The sequence below is a fragment of the Hemiscyllium ocellatum genome, chromosome 20, assembly GCF_020745735.1.
Source record: "Hemiscyllium ocellatum isolate sHemOce1 chromosome 20, sHemOce1.pat.X.cur, whole genome shotgun sequence".
In the NCBI taxonomy this organism is placed as follows: Eukaryota; Metazoa; Chordata; class Chondrichthyes; order Orectolobiformes; family Hemiscylliidae; genus Hemiscyllium; species Hemiscyllium ocellatum.
This window is the reverse complement of record NC_083420.1, coordinates 54,294,668-54,316,993: the sequence shown is the minus strand read 5'-3', so window position 1 is coordinate 54,316,993 and position 22,326 is coordinate 54,294,668. Positions and strand designations below refer to the sequence as shown.

General features: G+C 44.2%; 1 protein-coding gene across 1 annotated transcript in view; it reads right to left on the bottom strand.

Moving 5' to 3' along the window:
• The window catches only part of gsg1l (gsg1-like), a 235,263-nt gene that overhangs the window by 16,617 nt on the left and 196,320 nt on the right, over positions 1–22,326 (bottom strand). Inside the window, exon 4 of the mRNA XM_060840369.1 lies at positions 12,652–12,763. Coding sequence (XP_060696352.1) covers positions 12,652–12,763 — 112 coding nt within the window. The remainder of the gene's footprint in view (positions 1–12,651; positions 12,764–22,326) is intronic.

Here is a 22,326-nt window from a genome sequence, read left to right as displayed (position 1 = left end):
GTCCACACTGATCCCCAGAACAACATCCTGCCCAGACACACACCCCTTACCCTATCTCTGTAACCATGGCTAATCTACCTAGACTGCACATCCCTTGACACTATAGGCAAATCAGCATGGCCAATCCGCCCTAACCTGCACATCTTTGGACTGTGGGAGGAAACCTATGCAGACACCGAAAGAACATGCAAACCCCCAAGGGTGGAATCAAACCCAGGTCCCTGGTGCTGTGAGGCAGCAGTGCTAACCACAGAACCAATGTGCCACCCAATTGCTGAAGAAGGTGATTTATCAAGAGTAATTTGAGTCCCCAGTGAAGGGCTCTCTACGTGGGAGTCCTCTCCCTTTCTCTCGGGGATCTGGGGTGGAGGGTGCTGCATGCAGCGGTCCCCTGCAACCGCAGATTGCAGTGGTTCACGGACTCCCAGCCCAACTGCTTGTTCTGTGGTGCTGTGGAGTCCGTGGTCCACGTGTATATTGGGTGTGGGTGTTTGCGCTCCCTCTTTGATTTTCTCAAAAACCTTCTCCTCTGCTTTTGGTTGCACTTCAGTCCCACGCTCCTGATCTTCGGGCACCCGGTACGGAGGAGGGACGGCAGGTCTGAATACCTCCTCGTGGGTCTGCTCCTGGGCCTGGCCAAACTGGCCATAAACAGGTCCAGGCAGCGGGCCGTGGAGGGGGTCGTTAGGGCTGACTGCTTGCCCCTCTTCCGCGGTTACGTTAGGGCCGGGGTGTCCTTAGAGAAGGAGCACGTGGTGTCCACCAACACCCTGGAGTTGTTCAGGGAGAGGTGGGCACCACAGGAAGTGGAGTGCATCATTTCCCCCCCAACTCTTTTGATTTAATCTTTGCCCCCCTCTTCACTGTTTGATCACACAGCATTGCCCTTTGATGCGAAGGGCACTGCCTGTCACTGGCCACCCGGGTGTTTTCCTATCTTCCTGGTGGTGGAAATTGAATAAAGATTCATGCACTTTGTGTCTCTCACTGTGTCTCACAACTGCACATACACAACATGGGTGCTGGGGGAAAGATAAGCACTACCACAGTTAGGCGGTAGTGTGGGGGTTTAAAAAAAAGAGAAAGAAAGAAAAACAAAAAAAAGAAGAATGGAGTGTCAGGCCTCCTGAAAGAAAAAGAAAAAGTAATTTGAGGTGGACAGTAAACATAGGGTCTTGCAAAGATGCTTAGAATCTTTGAGTAAATATTCAAAAGGTTCTTCTTTGTATGGTTCCCAGTACTTGCCGACGACTGTCTGCTGATCTTGTTTAAGTGAAGGGAATATGAGTAGCAGTCGGATGATGCCAGAAGCATTGATCAGCTACTTGTGGGTTGTTCCTGCAGAATGTAAGGTCGAATGTGCTAATATTCATTGAATTCAGAGCCATTCATCTGCACCTGTCCAGCAGTGTCCCTGACAATTGTTTGTAATTGTTGGTTACTTCCCAGTAATCACAGAGTGACCAAATTGGTTGGCACAGAGCAATGGTTCATTCAGAAAGGGTTCCAACAGCACTAAGCGAACAATCTATGGAATGTAAGGACAAATGCTCCTCCCTGGTTTAAACAATACTACATTTTCTCTGCTGGCAAATTATTGCTGAGGACCGTTTGGGCTGTAGCAGTCCCAAACAGCTGGCAACCTGTCCCTCCTGCTCCCTCTGCAGTTTCTCAACACTCCCATTCCTCCCACAGTAACTGTAAAACAGAATATATTTATCTAAAATGCGTGAAACTTGTTAAGATTAATTAATAGAGAGGCTTGGGTACACTCATACAATGAACATAAAACACAAAGCCTGCTTACGTTTCAGTGAAAGACAGAGGTAACAGGTGCTATGTTTAATCAAAACGATGAAGTCAGATGCCAAATTAAAATCAGTTGGGATGAAAACAGTTCAGAAAGTATTAATATTGGAGACCAAATTAAGCTTCATACGATCTGAAAATGTCGTGCAGCCTTCATTGAGGCTTGAAGGAGCCTACCTCAAGATGCCAGTGGGGTCAGATGGCCGAGTCACATTAACACGGGAGGAGGTGACAGCTGAGTGATATTAACACGGGAGGAGGTGACGGCTGAGTGATATTAACACGGGAGGAGGTGATGGCTGAGTGACATTAACACGGGAGGAGGTGATGGCAGAGTGATATTAACACGGGAGGAGGTGGCGGCTGAGTGATATTAACATGGGAGGAGGTGATGGCTGAGTGATATTAACACGGGAGGAGGTGACAGCTGAGTGATATTAACACGGGAGGAGGTGATGGCTGAGTGATATTAACACGGGAGGAGGTGGCGGCTGAGTGATATTACCACGGGAGGAGGTGATGGCTGAGTGATATTAACACGGAAGGAGGTGACAGCTGAGTGATATTAACACAGGAGGAGGTGACGGCTGAGTGATATTACCACGGGAGGAGGTGACGGCTGAGTGATATTAACACGGGAGGAGGTGACAGCTGAGTGATATTAACACGGGAGGAGGTGATGGCTGAGTGACATTAACACGGGAGGAGGTGATGGCTGAGTGATATTAACACGGGAGGAGTGACAGCTGAGTGATATTAACACGAGAGGAGTGACAGCAGAGTGACATTAACACGGGAGGAGGTGATGGCTGAGTGATATTAACACGGGAGGTGGTGGCAGCTGAGTGATATTAACACGGGAGGAGGTGACGGCTGAGTGATATTAACACGGGAGGTGGTGGCAGCTGAGTGATATTAACACGGGAGGAGGTGACGGCTGAGTGATATTAACACGGGAGGAGGTGACGGCTGAGTGATATTAACACGGGAGGAGGTGGCGGCTGAGTGATATTAACACGAGAGGAGTGACAGCAGAGTGACATTAACACGGGAGGAGGTGGCGGCTGAGTGATATTAACACGAGAGGAGTGACAGCAGAGTGACATTAACACGGGAGGAGGTGGCGGCTGAGTGATATTAACACGGGAGGAGGTGGCGGCTGAGTGATATTAACACGGGAGGAATGACAGCTGAGTGATATTAACACGGGAGGAGGTGGCGGCTGAGTGATATTAACACGGGAGGAATGACAGCTGAGTGATATTAACACGGGAGGAGGTGACAGCTGAGTGATATTAACACGGGAGGAGTGACAGCAGAGTGACATTAACACGGGAGGAGGTGGCGGCTGAGTGATATTAACACGGGAGGAATGACAGCTGAGTGATATTAACACGGGAGGAGGTGACAGCTGAGTGATATTAACACGGGAGGAGGTGATGACTGAGTGATATTAACACGGGAGGAGGTGATGGCTGAGTGATATTAACACGGGAGGAGGTGATGGCTGAGTGATATTAACACGGGAGGAGGTGATGGCTGAGTGATATTAACACGGGAGGAATGACAGCTGAGTGATATTAACACGGGAGGAGGTGGCGGCTGAGTGATATTAACACGGGAGGAGGTGGCGGCTGAATGATATTAACACGGGAGGAGGTGGCGGCTGAGTGATATTAACACGGGAGGAGGTGATGACTGAGTGATATTAACACGGGAGGAGGTGATGACTGAGTGATATTAACACGGGAGGAGGTGATGGCTGAGTGATATTAACACGGGAGGAATGACAGCTGAGTGATATTAACACGGGAGGAGGTGATGGCTGAGTGATATTAACACGGGAGGAGGTGACAGCTGAGTGATATTAACACGGGAGGAGTGACAGCAGAGTGACATTAACACAGGAGGAGGTGGTGGCTGAGTGATATTAACACGGGAGGAGGTGGTGGCTGAGTGATATTAACACGGGAGGAGGTGATGACTGAGTGATATTAACACGGGAGGAGGTGACAGCTGAGTGATATTAACACGGGAGGAGGTGGCGGCTGAGTGACATTAACACGGGAGGAGGTGGCGGCTGAGTGATATTAACACGGGAGGAGGTGACAGTTGAGTGATATTAACACTGGACTGTTAATCAAAGGACCCAGGAGATGATCTGGGGACCAAGGTTTGAATTCCACCACAGTGATGACCATTACGACATAGTGATCAGCATTGGGATTGTGACCGGAATTTTTAAATGTTACGTAACATTCACATCACACTAGTTCAAGCATTATCAATGCTGTCAATAATCTGGAGTTACTACACTCCGGGAATTAGACTAGGCCAATGTTTTTTCATGCTTATAGCTTCAGGCTGACTATTCTGCAGTTGGTGAATGAGCTCCTGATTACCCTTAACGTCTCCCGACCAACAAAGCACAAATCAGGAGCACCATGGAATACTCTGTACTTGCCTGGATGAGTGCAGCCGAGACTCTCAGGAATCCTGACGCAATCCAAGGCACACGTCCCCACTTGGGAAGTTGATAGCTTAGTGTTATTGTCATTGGATTATCAATCCTGAGACCCAGGTCATTATCTGCAGACCTAGATTCAAATCCTGCCATGGCAGATTGTGGAGTTTGAATTCAATGAAAATGCTTCTGGAAGTAAGCGACTAATGACGATCACAAAACCATTGTCAATTGTCAGGGAAAACCCATTTGATTCACTAATAGTCCTTCAGGCAAGGAAACTGCTGTCCTGACCTGGTCAGGCCCACATGTAGATTCCTGATCCATAGCAATGTAGCTGACTCTTAACTGCCCTCTGGAATGGCCTAGCAAGCAACTCAGTTTTATCAACTGTTTGAAAAGCAAATAGGAATAAAGACACATGGACCACTGATATCGAATAAAGCACTGGAGACAACAGCAGAAACGGCCCTGATGACCCTGCAAGGTCCCCCTTACTAACCTCTGCGGGCTATTGCCAAAATTGGGAGAGTTGTCTCATAGACTAGGCAAGAAACAGCCTGATGTTATCTATAAGGTATGATTCAGTGAAAATGGCATTGGCCCAGACATCGCCATCACCATCCCAGAATCTGTCGTTCCTCACCTGCTGACTCCTGAAGCCTCTCCACTATCTACAAGGCACAGGTCAGGAGGGTGACGGAATACTCCCCACCCATCTGGATGGGTGCGGCTCCAACAACACTCAAGAAGCTTGATCCTACCCAGGATAAAGTAGCCCACTTGATTGGCACCACATCCACAAGCATCCACTCCCTCCACCCCCAACGCTCAATGCCAACAAGGTACACTGCAGAACTTTGCTAATGATCCTCAGACCACACCATCCAATCTCACAAGAAAGCCAAGGGCAGCAGATACATGGGAACACCACCATCTGCAAGTTCCCCTCCAACCCACTCACCATCCTGACGTGGAAACATATCACCGTTCCTTCATTATCACTTGGATAAGGTCCTGGAATTCCCTTCTTATTGGCATTGTGGGTCTACCTACATTTCTAAACTGATTGCAGTGGTTCAAGTAGGCAGCTTCTCAAGGGCAACTAAGGACACTGTCAGCGATGACCACATTCTTGAGTGAATTAATAAAAATACTAAATTGGCACATCATCCAGTACCTTAACATTCATTCTCTCCACATTAACACACATCGCAGCACTGAGTACTGTCTAAATATCCAACCCACTGAGGCTTCTATGACAGCATTTTACAACCCCTTGACCCCTATCACCTAAAGGCCCATGGACATCCAACACTTACAGATCAGGATGTGAATGTACAAGGCATGATTAGTAAGTTGGTGAATGATACAAAATCAGGAGGTCTCATTGAAAGCCAGAAGGTTATCAAAACTTACAGAGGGATCCCGATCAGATGGGGAAGTGGGCTGAGGGTGGGTAAATGCAATTCAATACAAATAAGTATGAGGTGTTGCACTTTGGAAAGTCAAACCAAGATGGGCCAGTAAATGATAAAGTCCTGAGGAGTGTTGTGGAACAGAAGGACCTAGGAGTACAAACTACACAGTTCGTTGAAAGTGCTGTCACAGGTAGACAGGGTGGTGAAGAAAGCAGTTAGCATGCTGGCCTTCATTAGTCAAAGTATTGACTATAGGAGTTGGGATGTTCTGTTCTAGCTGCATAAGTCATTGGTGAGACTGCACTTGGAGTATTGTGTACAGTTTTGGTCACCCTGTTATAGGAAAGACATAGTTAAACTGAAAAGAGTGTACTGAAAATTTATGAGGATTTTGCCAGGACTAGTAGGCCTGAGTTATAGGGAGAGATTGGCCAGGATAGGACTTTATTCCTTAGAATGTAGGAGATTGATGGGTGACTTTGTTGAGGTGTATAAGATCATGGGGGGCATAGGTAGGATGAATGCGTATAGTCTTTTTCCCAGAGATGGGGAATTGAAAACTAGAGGGCATAGGTTTAAGGTGAGAGGGAAAAGATTTAGAAAGGACATGAGGTGCAATTTATTCATGCAGAGAGTGGGCTGCCAGAGAAAGTGGTTTGGATAGGTACATTTGGATAGGTACATGGATGGGAAGGGTATGGAGGAATATGGACCAAATGTGGGCAATTGGAATGAGCTGAGTGGGCACCACAGCCAGCATGGAACAGTTTGGGCTGAAGGGCCTGTTTCCATGCTGCATTATTCTAAGAGTGTAAATGGTAATGTTATCAAGTTTCCCTCCAAGCCACAGACCATCCTGACTTGAAACTGCATCATTATTCCTTCCCAGTCATTGGGTGTAGAACCACCTTCTGAATAGCACTGTGAATCTATCTATCCACCAATGACTGCAATGGACACAAATCCCAATCTTCCCAAAGGGAATCATGGATGGGCAATAAATACTGGCCAGTGATGTTCACATCCCCTGAAATGGCAAATACTGTGCAGGCACGAGCCCTACAGCTGGAGAATTGACCACTTGGCCTGTGGAGTATAGTGAAAGTGAGAATCAGAATGGTGCCGCCAGAGGACAATGAGGTAGTCAGTAGACAGAACTATGATCTGGGCTGCAGGCTGGGGGTATTAATGGGATATTAGTGTTGTCATTGGTATAAGGGAAGACTGTATGGTCTTTGTGAGACATTGGGGGAGCACTGCTGTTTCTCACATGAAGTCAATAGGATCTTTAGCACTCACAATGACTGGCCAGTACCTTTGCATGAGGTATACTGTGGAGCAGCAGACTTTCCACCATTACTCAATCTACAGAGATGATGATGTTTTCGAGCTTTGCTGCTTTAATGTTAATTAGGGTCATGCATCGGACTTACAACTTTATTCATTCACAGGATGAGGGTGTCCATCCCTAATCGCCCAGAGGGCAATTAAGAGTCAACCATTTGCTGTGGGTCTGGAGTCACATGTAGGCCAGACCAGGTAAGGATGGCAGTTTCCTTCCCTGAAGGACATTAGTGAACCAGATGGGGTTTTCCAACAATCAGACAATGGACTCATTGTCATCATTAGACTCTTCATTCCACATTTTTGTTGAATGCAAATCCCACCATTTGCCATGGCCGGATTCAAACCCAGGGCCCCAGGACATTTCCTGGGATCTCTGGAGTAACAGCCCAGCAATAATACCACTAGGCCATTGACTCCCCTTAAACATATATATGATTTGTTCCCTTTCAGTGGAATTGGCTGGATCTTACACCTTATTTCCCCAACATTCTACATCCATTGAATGGTTAAACTCAAAGCAACGTACGCAGTTTTATTTTGAATGGTCCTTATCAAAATTTAGAGTCTGCCTCTAATCTGAGTAACTGAAATTTAGAATGATTTTTAAAAACTGCATTAAGGCCAGTTCAAAATTAAATGACAGTTCTTCCACTCCCTGAGACATGCTTACGAGAAGACAATTTTAATTTCATTGATTTAATTGCAAAATGATTTAATTGCATGGAGCAGGTCTCAAAACATGAAGAAAACGTATTGGAATTCTGTCTCATAAATTCATCGAATAATGTTTGCCATTGGCTGTCTCCTGGTAAACATGAGGAGCTGACGCTAGTATAATTACCAAATGTTTGTCTTCTTCAGGAATCATTGATGTAGGCTACTCTGGGAGCAAAGAGTGATGGAAATCAAACAGGAAGCTCCATGCTATTGCTGTGGTCAATTAAAGCAATCACATGCAATGTTAATAAAATGCCATGTAAACAATATGTTTAGGATAAATAATTGTCTTGAGTTTCTGACTGGAGGAAGGAATGCTGGGAAATGGCAATGGAATATGTGTGTATTTCAATTCCTGTTAAACTCAAACAGTACAGAAAACAAGGTATCTAAATATTAAGGAGTCAAACATAGATTTTGTTTTACTTTAAAGACACGGATATAAAATGCACACTCATCAAATCTTCAAAGGACAGTTGTTTTCAATTAGATTGGTTCTCCTATTGGAAATGATGATGTGTGTGATTCGTTTAAAATACCGACAAAGCGCCACATTCTTAATGTTCTTATTCCAAATTCTTCCAGACCTTTTGCAGAGCATATTCTGCTCATGTTCCCTTTGATTTGCATCGCACACTGCTACCTATTCCTTTCCTCTAATAAAACACTTGCTCTAATTGATTTAGAGTTCTGTTTAACAATGGTACTTATTGCCAGTGGCTCTGGCTAGCTATTTGCATTCCATTTGTGACCGTTTGACAAATATATGGTTCTTCGTGTCTTTGGTCCCCAGTCTGGCTGTCTGATGTAACTGGAGCCGAGATTTATACAGTTACATTTTCTTTGTCAAGTTAATGCCATGGCTTAGGAAGTGCTTGGTTATTCCTCATTAGAAGTGACTAGTGGGGTCCCACAAGAATCTATCCACTATACAGTAGTTATTAATGATTTATATAGTGCAATAGAAAGCCATATATCCACATTTGCTGATGGCACAAAGATTAGTAGTGTAGTATGTGGAAAGCAGCACAAAATTACTAAGGCACTTTGATAGATTAATAGTGTAGATGAAACAGTGGCAGATGGATTTCAGTGCAGGTAAGTGTGAAGTAATCTATTTAGGACTGAAAAGAAGCATTGGTCCTTATACTTCTTAAATGGTTGGAAATTAGGAACAGTGGAGGCCCTTAGATACTTAGAAGGCTATGAACACAGACAAGTCCAACAACAAAGTTCAGAATGGTACAGAGACAGAGTTTTGCTACACTATACAAAGTCTTGATCAGACCTCGTAGAGTCATACAGCACAGAAACAGATTCTTTAGTCCAACCAGCCCACACTGAACATAATCCCAAACTAAACTAGTCTCACCTGCCTGTGCTTGGCCTGTATCCATCCAAATATTTCTTATTCATGTACTTAACCAAACGTGTTTTGAACATTATAACTGCACCCACGTTCACTACTTCCACACACTAACCAAGCTTTGCGGGAACAAAAATGCCCCTCATGTTTTTTTCTCCTCTCTCCTCTCACTTTAAAAATATGCCCTCTAGTCATGAAATCCCCCACCCTAGGAAAAAGACATCTGCTATTCACCTCATCTGCACCCACCATATAAACCTCTACAAGGTCACCCCTCAATCTCCTACATGGGTGTACAGTGTTCAGTCCTGGGTATTCCACTTTTGACTGGACGTCTTATGTTTGGATATAATACAACAGGGATTCTCCAGAATGGTACCAAGGGTCTTTTATAAGGAGAGATTACAGAAAGTTGACTCTTGTTCCACAGAATATAAAAGACTAAGGGCTGCATTGATTGTGGTGTTTAGGTCTGTTCAGCTGATGCGGACATGGTCTGGGGTCAGGTCATTTGGAGTGAAGTTGGAAAACATTTGTCCTCACAAAAGGGTCTTGCTGGGAAATGCAATAGATGTCAGCTCAATTAAAAATATCGAACTGAGACTGACATACAGCAACTTTGCTTTGACTGGCACCTTATCAACTGGCACCCTTGATAAACTGGGAAAAATTATTTCCCTCAGATTCTACAGACTACTGCGTTGTCTGAGTATGTATGCTGTAAATAAAGTATAACAATGATGTGTGTACCCCCTGCATCACATCTCCATTACTTATTGTGTGCTTTTACATTAATTTTAGAAGATGTTTTGATGTTTTTACATGGACTTTTTGAGGAATGTTGATGTCTCGAAGCTTTGTATGGTTAGAGTTTATTGCGGTTTTGTAGACCTCTTGATTAAAGTCAGAGATTGTACAACAGACCCTTTGGACCAACTATTCCATGCCGACCAGATATCCTAATTTAATCTAGTCCCATTTGCCAGCATTTAGCCCATTTCCCTCTAAACCCTTCCTATTCATATACCCATCTAGATGCCTTTTAAATGTTGTAGTTGTACCAGCCTCCAGCACTTCCTCTGGCAGCTCATGCCATACACACAACCACTCTCTTTAAGAGTTTAATGGAGTTTAATGCGGAAAAGTGGGAGGTGATTCACTTTAGAAGGAGTAACAGGAATACAGAGTAGTGGGCTAATGGTAAGATTCTTGATAGTGTGGATGAGCAGAGAGATCTCGGTGTCCAGGTGCATAAATCCTTGAAAGTTGCCACCCAGGTTGATAGGGTTGTTAAGAAGTTATACAGTGTGTTAGCTTTTATTGGTAGAGGGATTGAGTTTCGGAACCATGAGACCATGCTGCAGCTGTACAAAACTCTGGTGTGGCCGCACTTAGAGTATTGTGTACAGTTCTGGTCACTACATTATAGGAAGGATGTGGAAGCTTTGGAAAGGATTCAGAGGAGATTTACTAGGATGTTGCCTGGTATGGAGGGAAGGTCTTACGAGGAAAGGCTGAGGGACTTGAGGCTGTTTTCATTAGAGAGAAGGTTGAGAGACGACTTAATTGAGACATATAAGATAATCAGAGGGTTAGATAGGGTGGACAGTGAGAGCCTTTTTCCTCAGATAGTGATGGCTAGCACAAGGGAACATAGCTTTAAATTGAGGGATGATAGATATAGGACAGATGTCAGAGGTAGTTTCTTTACTCAGGGAGTAGTAGGTGCATGAAATGCACTGCGTGCAACAGTAGTAGACTCGCCAACTTTAAGGGGATTTACATAGTCATTGGATAGACATATGGACGAGAATGGAATGGTGTAGGTTAGATGGGCTTCAGATTGGTTCCACAGGTTGGCGCAACATCAATGGCTGAAGGGCCTGTATTGCGCTGTAGTGTTCTATGTTCTATGTTCTAATATGCTGAAGCAGATGTTTGGCATGGTGGCTCAGTGGTTAGCACTGCTGCCTCACAGCACAAGGGACCCAAGTTTGGTTCCAGACTCAGGTGACTGTCAGTGTGAAGTTTGCAAGTTCTCCCTGTGTCTGCATGGGTTTGCTCTGGTTTCCTTCTTCAGCTCCAAAGATGTGCAGGTTAGGTGGATTGGCCAGGCAAGGTGGGTTAGTTATAGAAATGAAGTGCAGGAGTAGGCCTTTGAGCCTGCACCACCTTTCAATATGATCATGCAATCTCAGTATCCCACTGTCCATACCTTTGATCCCTTTAGCTACAAGGGCCATATCCAGCTCCCTCTTGACTATATCTAACAGACTGGCGCCAATAACTTTCTGTGGTAAATTGGGTCTGCATGGGATGAGGTGCAGATTTGATGGGCTGAATGGCCTCTTTCTGCACTGTAGGCTTTCTATAACTCTACTTAAAAAAGGGGAAAAGTTCTGTGCCGAAGTATAATTTGCCTACACAAATGACATTTAGTTAATGTTGCTTTCAGTTTCCATTTTACAGTAAAGTCTTAAACATTAATTCATTCTTTCACTTATTCACTTGGAAGTTTGGACATTTTAAGTGTTTTGATCTTTATGGAGATTCTAACATTGCAAAGGCTAGGTGAATTTATAGGGATAGTGCAGTGTGGGTGTTGGGATAGTCTTCAGAGTCTGCAGACACATCGGGCTGAAATGGCCTCTACCTGCTCTGTAGGCACTCGATGAAGCCCCCTAATGTAGATGTGGAAAATTCTTTCAGAGAATGGCTTCCCAAGTTCCATTTGCTGAAATTGGAGATTACTTGAGACATGCAGCAGGTCAGGCAGCATCCAAGGAACAGGAAATTCGATGTTTCGGGCATAAGCCCTTCTTCCTGTCGAATTTCCTGTTCCTTGGATGCTGCCTGACCTGCTGCGCTTTTCCAGCAACACATTTTCAGCTCTGATCTCCAGCATCTGCAGACCTCACTTTCTCCTCGATTACTTGAGACATGTCAATTAACAAGATAATGCCCCCTATTTTTCTGTATGTATGTAGTGTTCTCCACATCATTAGCACTGCTGCCTCACAGCGCCAGAGACCCGGGTTCAATTCCCGCCTCAGGCGACTGATTGTGTGGAGTTTGCACATTCTCCCCGTGTCTGTGTGGGTTTCCTCCGGGTGCTCCAGTTTCTTCCCACAGTCACAAAATGTGCAGGTTAGGGTGAATTGGCCACGCTAAATTGCCCATATTAGGTACAGGGGTAAAAATGTAGGGGAATGGGTCTGGGTGGGTGCTCTTCGGCAGGTTGGTGTGGGCTTGTTGGGCCGAAGGGCCTGTTTCCACACTGTACGGAATCTAATCTAAAAAGTTATCTAATCTAAATTAGTTAGCTGACAGTGCATTGCCTGACTGCAGTAGCAGACCTTACTTCAATCTCAACACTGAATAATCAAAGGAGCAACATGCAAAGGACAGGTCAAATAAAAGTCAATGCCCATCATTAAAACCGAGAAGCAGTTGTAATTCACATCCTGAAAAATGTTGTGGTCACCAGAGGTCTTCATGTGATATTGAAAAGATGTGAAACCTCATACCAGAACGACCAGCCGTAATCCCAGGAGTGTGGTCTCCAGTCCTCGGGTCCAAGACTGACTGTCACCTGGAACACCTGAGTGTACATCACATGAGCCACCATTCCGAGCAGACCTGGATAGAGAGAAATACAAAGTGCACGCTTGTAAAGTCAACTGAAAAGCGTTTTGTAAAACATTGGGGAAGATATTTGTGCATTGATAATGGAAGCTTGAAGGATGGCAATGTTAGTCTTGCCACCAGCATTGAGCACAAAATAACCGAAACCCTGTACCATGTATATAATCCCCTCAGAGCCTACTTTATGTCAGTCAAAGCATCAAGGCGGGTCGCACAGTGATAATGCTACAGAATTAGTCACCAAGGACCTAGACTAATGACTGAATCCCACTGCAGCAATTGCTGGAATTTCAATTTCACTCATTGATATTTCTGGAATTTAAAGTTGGCCTCAGTAATGGTAACCATTAAATATTATCGGTAGCTGTAAAATCTCATTAATATTCTTCAGGAAAGAAATCAGGTCTGGCCTACATATGACTCCAGACCCACAGCAGACTGATTTCCTTCTCAAATATCCAATCAATCCATTCATATGTATCAAACTGCTGCAGAGATGTCAGTTATGAATAAAATCTGATGGATCATGTGGGATTAACCTCATCATATGAAATGATAAAGATACACCTTTCTACATCCAACTTACTATCAGATGCCGATCTTGGGAGAGCCGTAACCCCAACTCATCAAAGAGCCACCTCATATACATTCATTCACTATATTGTACCTCATAGCCAATACTCCAGACACCAGCATCTCCATCACTGGGTTTTTCCTGTCAGTAAGACAGGACTAGATTAGATTAGATTACTTACAGTGTGGAAACAGGCCCTTCGGCCCAACAAGTCCACACCGACCCGCCAAAGCGTATACCAACCAGACCCATACTCCTACATTTACCCCTAACTCTAGCATGGCCAGTTCACCTAACCTGCACATTTTTGGATTGTGGGAGGAAACCGGAGCACCAGGAGGAAACCCACGCAGACACGGGGAGAATGTGCAAACTCCACACAGTCAGTCGCCTGAGGTGGGAATTGAACCCGGGTCTCTGGCACTGTGATGCAGCAGTGCTAACCACTGTGCCACCGTGCCGCCCATAACATACTGTGCCGTACTCAACAGAGTTGGTGGCATGTTGGTATACAGTCATGAGGGTGTTGCACAAGAAACCCTCAACATTGACTCCAGATCCCTTGAGTTCTCACAGATGCAGGTCAAACATGGTTCAGGAAACCGCCCAATGATTACCAACTTCTGACAAAACCTCATTCATCCCCTCGGCTGACAAATCAATGCTATCCCATGAGGAAACACAGAGAGTGACATAGAATGTTCCTTGGGTGGGGGAATCAGCAGTAGCACCACAGCTCAGTTGCACCAGGACTGTCTGAGCTGGACATCAGGACGAGTGTGGAGCTGGTGGGAGCTTTAGATGGAAGCTACAAGAGGAACAAAAATCTTCTTCACCTCATTCTCACTAATCTAGCTGTCTTAGTTGCATCTGTCTGCTAGACAGGAGACAATGTGCCATTCTCACATTTAGGATGACTGCCCTCTCCATTACCGCCATGGTAAATAGGACAGGTACAAACGAAACTAAATATCCAAACCTGGGCATCCGTGAGGCACTGTTCACCATCAACAGCAGGCATTGCCTGGCATCAGCTCACCTCGTTGCCTGGCTTAATTCTCAGCCCGCCATTACCGTCAAGCTAGGAGAGCAGCACCTACCTCTAAGCTGCATTGGCGCACACGCGTGAGCCATTCCAAGGTTCTGCTCACAGTGATTGGTAGTGGCACATTGATTGCGGCATGTACTTCCGGTTCTGAGAGTTACTACACACACTGGAGTCAGAGGCCTGTGCTGCTGTAAGTAAATTAGAAGGAATGCTGGTGCAATGGGCACTTTAAGAGCTGCACTTGGAACACCTAAAGCCCTGGCTATCTGAATATCTTCTCAAGGGGACCAGCAGTTTTTTCCACAAGCCTCTTTACAATATTTGCAATTTTAAACATCTGCAAAGTGAAATGGCAGAGTGATGAAAAGGGGAAAAAGCAACATACTGTGGAATGTTGGAAAACTGAAGGAAAACAGAAAATGCTGGGAAGACTCAACAGGTTTGGCAGCCTCTGTGGAGAGAGAACTAACATTTTAAATCAATGACCCATGATCAGAACTGGGAAAGGTTTGAAATGTAATAGGGTCTAAGCAATGCATGGGTGAGGCAAAAGAATAGAAGGAATCTCTTTGACAGGGCGAAATACAGATGAGATTAAATGACAAAGCAGTTAATTGTGTAGAATTGAAGGGAAAGGCAGTTACAAAATAAGTTATGGATCAAGAGTAGGTATGAATAAGAAAGTCAATGTGGAGAAGCCTGAAACAACATTATATTCTTGATAATTTGAATGAATGTGGCTTCTAATTGCCAAATGTGCCCTGTCCACAAAAAAGCATAACATATCCACCTAATAAGTCCACTCTCAATCATCAGCAATGTGTAATCAGCAGTGTTATTAAGAGTCACATTCTCCACAATCATCATTCACTCGCCACTTGACAACTGCTGACCTTATTCTTTACTCAGAGAGTAGTAAGGGTATGAAAAATGTGTTGCTGGAAAAGCGCAGCAGGTCAGGCAGCATCAAAGGAGCAGGAGAATCGACGTCGATTCTTCTGCTCCTTGGATACTGCCTGACCTGCTGCGCTTTTCCAGCAACACATTTTCCAGCTCTGATCTCCAGCATCTGCAGTCCTCACCTTCTCCTGGTAGTAAGAGTATGGAATGCTTTGCCTGCATCGGTGGTAGATTCGCCAAGTTTAAGTGCATTGAAGTCGTCATTGGACAGACAAATGGATGTACATGGAAGAGTGTAGATGGGCTTCATATTAGTATGACAGGGTGGCGCAACATCGAGGGCCGAAGGGCCTGTACTGCACTGTAATGTTCTATGTTCTATGTTATTCCAAATATAGATAAAGGAATTGAACTCCAGGGTTGAGGTGAGAATGACTGCCCGTGACATCAATGCAGAATTTCACTGAATATGACTTCAAGAAGCCCGGGATGTCTGGAGAGTGCTTGTGGTTGTTGGAAGTCAGCCATCTCAGCTCTAGGACATCTCTGCAGGAGTTCCTCAGGGTGGCGTCCTGGGCCCAACCATCTCCAGGTGCTTCATCAATGCCCTTCCCTCCATCACAAGGTCAGAAGCAGGGGTGTTTGCACAATGTTCAGCACCATACACAACTCCTCAGATTCTGAAGCAGCCGTGAGGATAGAAAGATTTGACAAAATGTGCTTTTTCTTTCAGCAACGTTCAAGTTATGAGAAGTGAAATCCAATTGGTGGTGCCATCATTTTTTCAGATTACGGTGATTGCAATAGTATGTTTGAATAATATTGGCACCCTCAATACCTTTTACTTCCAGTAAGGAAACAGTCTTCAGTTCAATTCTACAATAAGCAGTACACTTGGCTGTGAAGCAGTGTAGCCCAGCAGAAACTGACGTTGGCTCTGTCTATGTGGTCCACCCCTGACAGAGGCTGAGATTCATGCTGAACATTCACTAAAACATCTCCTTGCTCTTTTTTTCTGAAAGCTGCTATGAATGCTTTGAGCCCCTGTAGCACAGAGGTCCGACTTGACATTTTTCTCCATGGCGAAGTGATGTAATACACTCCAGGTAACTGCTTTGCAGTCCATAGGCTTGACCCTGAGTTTCCGGTTAATCTAATTCACCAACTTTCTCTCACTCTGTCCTTGACAACCCGCAGTGTTCCAACAAAGCTCAACGCAAGCTTAAGAATATCCAACTGGGCACTTTCGAGTCGACATTGAATTCAGCATTTACAGACCATTACCTCCGCTCCATTTTGGTTCCTTTTACTCTGCCGATTGCTACCTTTATCTATCTTCTCCCATTTCCCTTTATCCTATCCTTCCTAAAGGCAACTATTCATGACTTTGTTATGCATAACTACTCTTGATCCATAACTTATTTTGTAACTGCCTTTCCTTTCAGTTTTGCACAATTAACTCCTTTGTCATTTAATCTAATCTGTATTTCACCCAGTCAAAGATTTTCCTTTCTGCTCTTTTGCCTCACCCATGCATTGCTTAGACCCTATTACATTTCTAACCTTTCTCAGTTCTGATCATGGGTCATTGATTTAAAATGTTAGTTCACTCTCCACAGAAGCTGCCAGACCTGTTGAGTCTTCCCAGCATTTTCTGTTTTCCTTCAGTTTTCCAACATTCCACAGTATTTTGACTTTTTCCCCTATTCACTCTGCCATCTCACTTTGCAGATTTCTAAAATTGCAAATATTGTAAGGAGGGTTGGGAAGAAAACTGCTGGTCCCCTTGAGAAGGTATTCTTGTCTTGACAACGAAGCCATGAGACCAGATCAGTGAAAGCATACTGCATATTATGCAGCTATATGATGTAAATTCTTGAAATCTTTTGGGACTGAGCATTTAGTTGACTTGTTAACTCTCCAAACTTGTTATGTAAAAAACAAACTACTTTTAGCGTGGGTGAAATGTGACACAAAACACTTTTCATTGATTTGAAAGTTAGATTGACATTTGCTCTTAATCAATGCACAAAATAAATTTTGAGAGAGGACAGATTCAGGAATTATATTGTAGTTCTGAAGAAGTCATACTGGACTCGGGAAGTTAACTCTGATTCTCTCTTCATTCCCTGATTCATATGTCTTCCTTTTTTTTAATTTGAAGTTTCAAATTGTGCTGTAATATAAAGCGTAATTTCAATGTAATTTGTACATTTGGTGATGTTAGGGTTAAAGTTTAAACATAATGGGCTGCATTTAACTTCCCTTTGCTAAGTTCAACTTGCATTGAGTATTTTAAAAGAGGAATCTTCACTGCAAGACTGGGTAGGATACTGTTCGGAGGTTTGGTGCAAACTCAATGGGCTGAATGGCCTCTTTCTGCACTCAAAGGGTTCTATGATTTGAATAGAGGCTGAAGTTTGCCCTGACAAGCAAATCCTGGCACCAGGGCCAAAGACTAATTTAGGTTCCAGCTATCGAGAGAAAGTAAGGACTGCAGAGAGTCAAAGTTGAATAGCGCGGGGCTGCAAAAGCTCAGCAGGTCAGGCAGCATCCGAGGAGCAGGCAGGTTGACGTTTCAGTCTTAAGCCCTTCATCAGGGTATACGCACCCAGCTCCCATCTAGTGGATATCAGTCACATCCTGTCTGAATTAATGTTCCCGATGCAGTTCAGCGCAGTCGTGGGCAAGGGTAGCTTCGTCCTATCCAGTGTCCTCATCCTCTTCCTTAGCACATTCCCGGACCCTGACTTGACAGCACCCCTTCAGGGCCCAACAACTTGTCTTACCCTCAGAACCCAAAGCCCGTCTTTCCCCTCTGCCTGAGTGCTGCCAACCTCTGGTTCTCCCAGTTCCTCAGCGGTCCAGTACATCACCTCATTGCCTGCTCCAACTGGGCGAACCCTAGTTGGTCAGGATGACACAGCATCCTCTGTCTGTCTGGGCTCTACAGGAGGGTCCTCCCAGGTCAGTGTAAGCAACGGAACCACATCCTGAGCAGCCCCCAGCGTCCACCCCATGCTTGGTCCTGTTCGAAACTTAGAGCATTGAGCTCCATCTGATCTCTGCACCAATTGTTGAACCCCCACAGTGTGGAAGCAGGCCATTCAGCCCATTGTGTCCACACCGACCCTCCGACAAGCATCCCACCCAAAACCACACATCCACCCTATTCCTGTAAGCCAGCATTTCCCACGGCTAACCCACTTAGCCTGCATATCCCTGGACACAATTGGCTTGAATAGGGCGAACAAAGTCTTTTCCCTGGGGTGGGGGAGTTTAAAACTAGAGGGCAAAGGTTTAAGGTGAGAGGGGAAAGGTTTAAAAGAGACCTAAGCGGCAACCTTTTCACATGGAGGGTGGTGCATATATGAAATGAGCTGCAAGAGGAAGTGTGGAGGCTGGTACCATTGCAACATTTTAAAGGCATTTGGATGGGTATTAGAATAGGAAGGGTTTAGAGGGATATTGGCCAAATGTTGGCAAATGGGACGAGATTAACTTAGGATATCTGGTCAGCATGGACAATTTAGACTGAAGGGTCTGTTTCTATGCTATACATCACTGTGCCTCTAATTTAGCATTGCCAATCTACCCTAAGCTGCATATCTTTGGACTGTGGGAGGAAACCAGAGCACCAAGTCAATCGCCCAAGGCTGGAATCGAACCCAGGTCCGTGGCGCTGTGAGGTAGCAGTGCAAACCACTGAGCCACCAAATCGTGGGGAGGGCAGTGGCTACACAATGGTATCATGAGTTGTGTTCACAGTGGGCATCTCTTATCGTGAGTAATCGGCCGACCGAGTGATGTTAATCTCCACATTAGGACTGTGAAATATTTAACAAGCCCGGTCACCACCCACAATGACAGTTGTAAAACGATTGGCCCGGACTTTCCAATGGCTGGGTAGATATTTCTGCAGGATTGATGGGAGTTGTGGAGTTGAACACTGGGATCCTCTGGAATCCCTGATGTCGCAGGAACCAAGGCCATTTCCTGGGAAATTGAACATTCGGATTCCCCTTTGCCGGGAACCTTCCAAAAGTCTCCATTTAAAGCAGAGAATTCAGAGTGCTCTGCTGCAGTTAAGCAAATAATTACCAGGAAGGCTTAGATATTGTGAAACGTGGACTAACTCCTGTACAGCTAGACTAACTTGTAAATTAACTCCACAAGTGTTTCAGTGCAGAGGGATCTGGGTGGCCTTGTACATGAAGCACAGAACACTAGTATGTAGGTACAGCAGGTAATAAGGAGGGCAAAGGGAATTTTGGCATTTATTGATGGAGGGATAGAGAATAAAAGTGGGGAAGTGTTGCTGCGACTGTATGAGGTGTTAGTGAGACCACTCCTGGAGTCTTTAGTCTTTTACTTGAGGGGGCATATAGTTGTAACGGAGACAAAGGAGGTTCACTAGATTGTTTCCAGAGATGAGGTGTTTGCATTATGAACAGGCATTGAGTAGTTCAGGCCTATACTCTCCGGAGGAGATCCACTTGAGGTGGATAAGATGCGAAAGGGATTGACAAAGTAGACGTAGAGAGGATGTTTCCTCACGTGGACAATCTAGAATGAGAGGTCATGGTTTTATGATAAGACATTGCAGATTAAAAAAAAACACAGATGAGGAGAAATAACTTCCCTCAAAGGGTCAAGGGTTTGTGGAATTTAAGATCCCAGAGGCAGTGGATGCTGGGACATAAATTTAAGGAGCAGTGAGACAGATTTTTACTTAGTAGCAGATTAAAGGAAAATGGGCAGGAAAATGGAATTGAGTCCAAGATGGGGTCAACCATGATTTTAGGGGCTGAATTGCCTGTTCCTACTCCTAGTTCCTATCTTGTTATGTAGACATCACTGACAAGACCAACATTTATTGACCATCCCTAATTGCCCAGAGGACAGTTAAGAGCCAACCACATTGCTGTGGGTCTGGAGTCACGTGTAGGGCCTGACCAGGTAAAGATGGCAGTTTCCTTCCCTAAAGGACATTAATAATCTAGATGGGTTTTTCTCGACAATCGGCAACAGTTTCCTGGTCATCATTAGTCACATAATTCTAAGTTTTTATTGCATTCAACCTCCATCTTCTGCCATGGGGATTTGAACTGGGGTCTCCAGAACATTACTTGACTTATTGGATTAATAGTCTAGCAACCAGGCCATTGCCTCCCATGATGTGCTGCTCCGTGTAAAAATGTGAAGCTCTTCCTTTCCATTAAAGTGGCGAGACAAACAAGAGTGTTGGAAAATCAGACCTGGTACTGTTGGATACAGTTAGGTATTTGCATCAAAATAATTCTTCAACTTACATGAACTCAGGAAACTAACAAAGAGTTGCCTGTCAGTTATAGATCTCACTATGCACTATGCAACATTTACTTTCATTTTTATACAGAGGATTTCATTAGAAACATCTGAAACACCTTAGAGGTAAGTTGTGAATTTGAGGATAAGTGGGAGTTTTGCTTGCCATCAATATCCTTACAAACCTAGAGGTACAAGCCTTCCTTTATTTCACTGTGCATTTCAAGACAGAAAATTACAAGCATTGTACAATGAACTTCCAATTTTTACCATCAGCTGGAAGTCTCATCCAGACCACTCTTTCAGAGAAATTCCAAACCATGGGATCCATTATTTCCTTTGGTGTTTCTGCCTTTCTGACAATATTCAGCCCTTTCAAATCGAAATTTGCTTCATTTCTTCCACCTCCCCTGCACTCTGGGAGTATGATTTATGCTGTACTCTTCCAGACATATGTTTAGTTTTTTTTCAATTCATGTAAAAGGCAAAGTGAAGCCATTGTAGGTCAATCTTTTTGCAACAGCGCAAGATTATAGCAAAATAAATTGAAGCACTTGTTCATTCTACATGTTTTTTTATGGACTGTTGCAAAAACCGTACTGTTTTGGAAACCAAATTACTTTATTATCAAAATAACAGCAAATCTAACGATGTTCCTTATTTTTTGTTTGTAAGTATAATAGCAACTTTAACCGGGGACAGATTTGCATAGAAATCTAATAGATTTTATCTGAGTCGCACCCCTCATCCCTTGCAAATATACATGTCCTGTTACGGTGTTGCAAAGGCAGCATCTTGCTGGGCTCAGTGCTGAAAAGCAATGACTGAGGAAGGGTCACTCAACCCAAAATGTTAACTCTGATTTCCCTGTGCCGTGGTTGCCAGACCTGCTGAGCTTCTCCAGCCAATTTCCGCTTTTGTTTCTGATTTACAGCATCTGCAGTTTTTTTTTCACCATGAAGTTGCTTTTAAACAGGTGTAAGTTGCATCACTGTCAAACAATCATGTTTGTTGTCACCTTGATTATTTTAACAATGCGATAATTGATAATGATTCCCAAACAACATTTCCGACACCGAAAACCATTACAAATACAGATTCCTTTTTCATCTCTGATTAAGTCAAGATTTAAAACGATGTGCAAACAAAGCAAGGGTGATGTGAGTGAAATCTTTATTTCTCACAGCGAGGGCCAGGAAGGCACTGACAGATGTGGATGGAGGTTGATCCAATTGGCTCATTCAAGAGCGCACTGGATGGTTATTTGGATAGACATGGTATGCAGGCATATGAGAAAAGGCAGGCAGTTGTGCTTGGCAACAGAACTGATGTAATTTCAATAGGCTGATTTGCTTCCTTCTGCACTATAACAACTCTGTGATTCAATTATTGGTTGAGATTTCAAAATATTGAGTATTAAAATTGGAAATTAAACATATATCTATAAAAAAATTGTTCTGCTATAACACCCATCTTGTCAACACAAATTCACTGTAATGCAATTGATGAATGGAGGCTGTTGTTTCTGAAACACAAACTTTAAAAAACATGTAACACCGCCAACACTTTAAGTGCTGTTTCGAAAGTATGATTTTTCTACAATGCGGGGTTATTCAAGAATGCAACCATCACGGTATAGAAGAGCTAACTGCGTAGTACTTTACAATTTCTCTTCTTTGCTAGCTCTTAATCCAGTCATTTCTCCCCACTTCTCATTTTCTTGTTCTG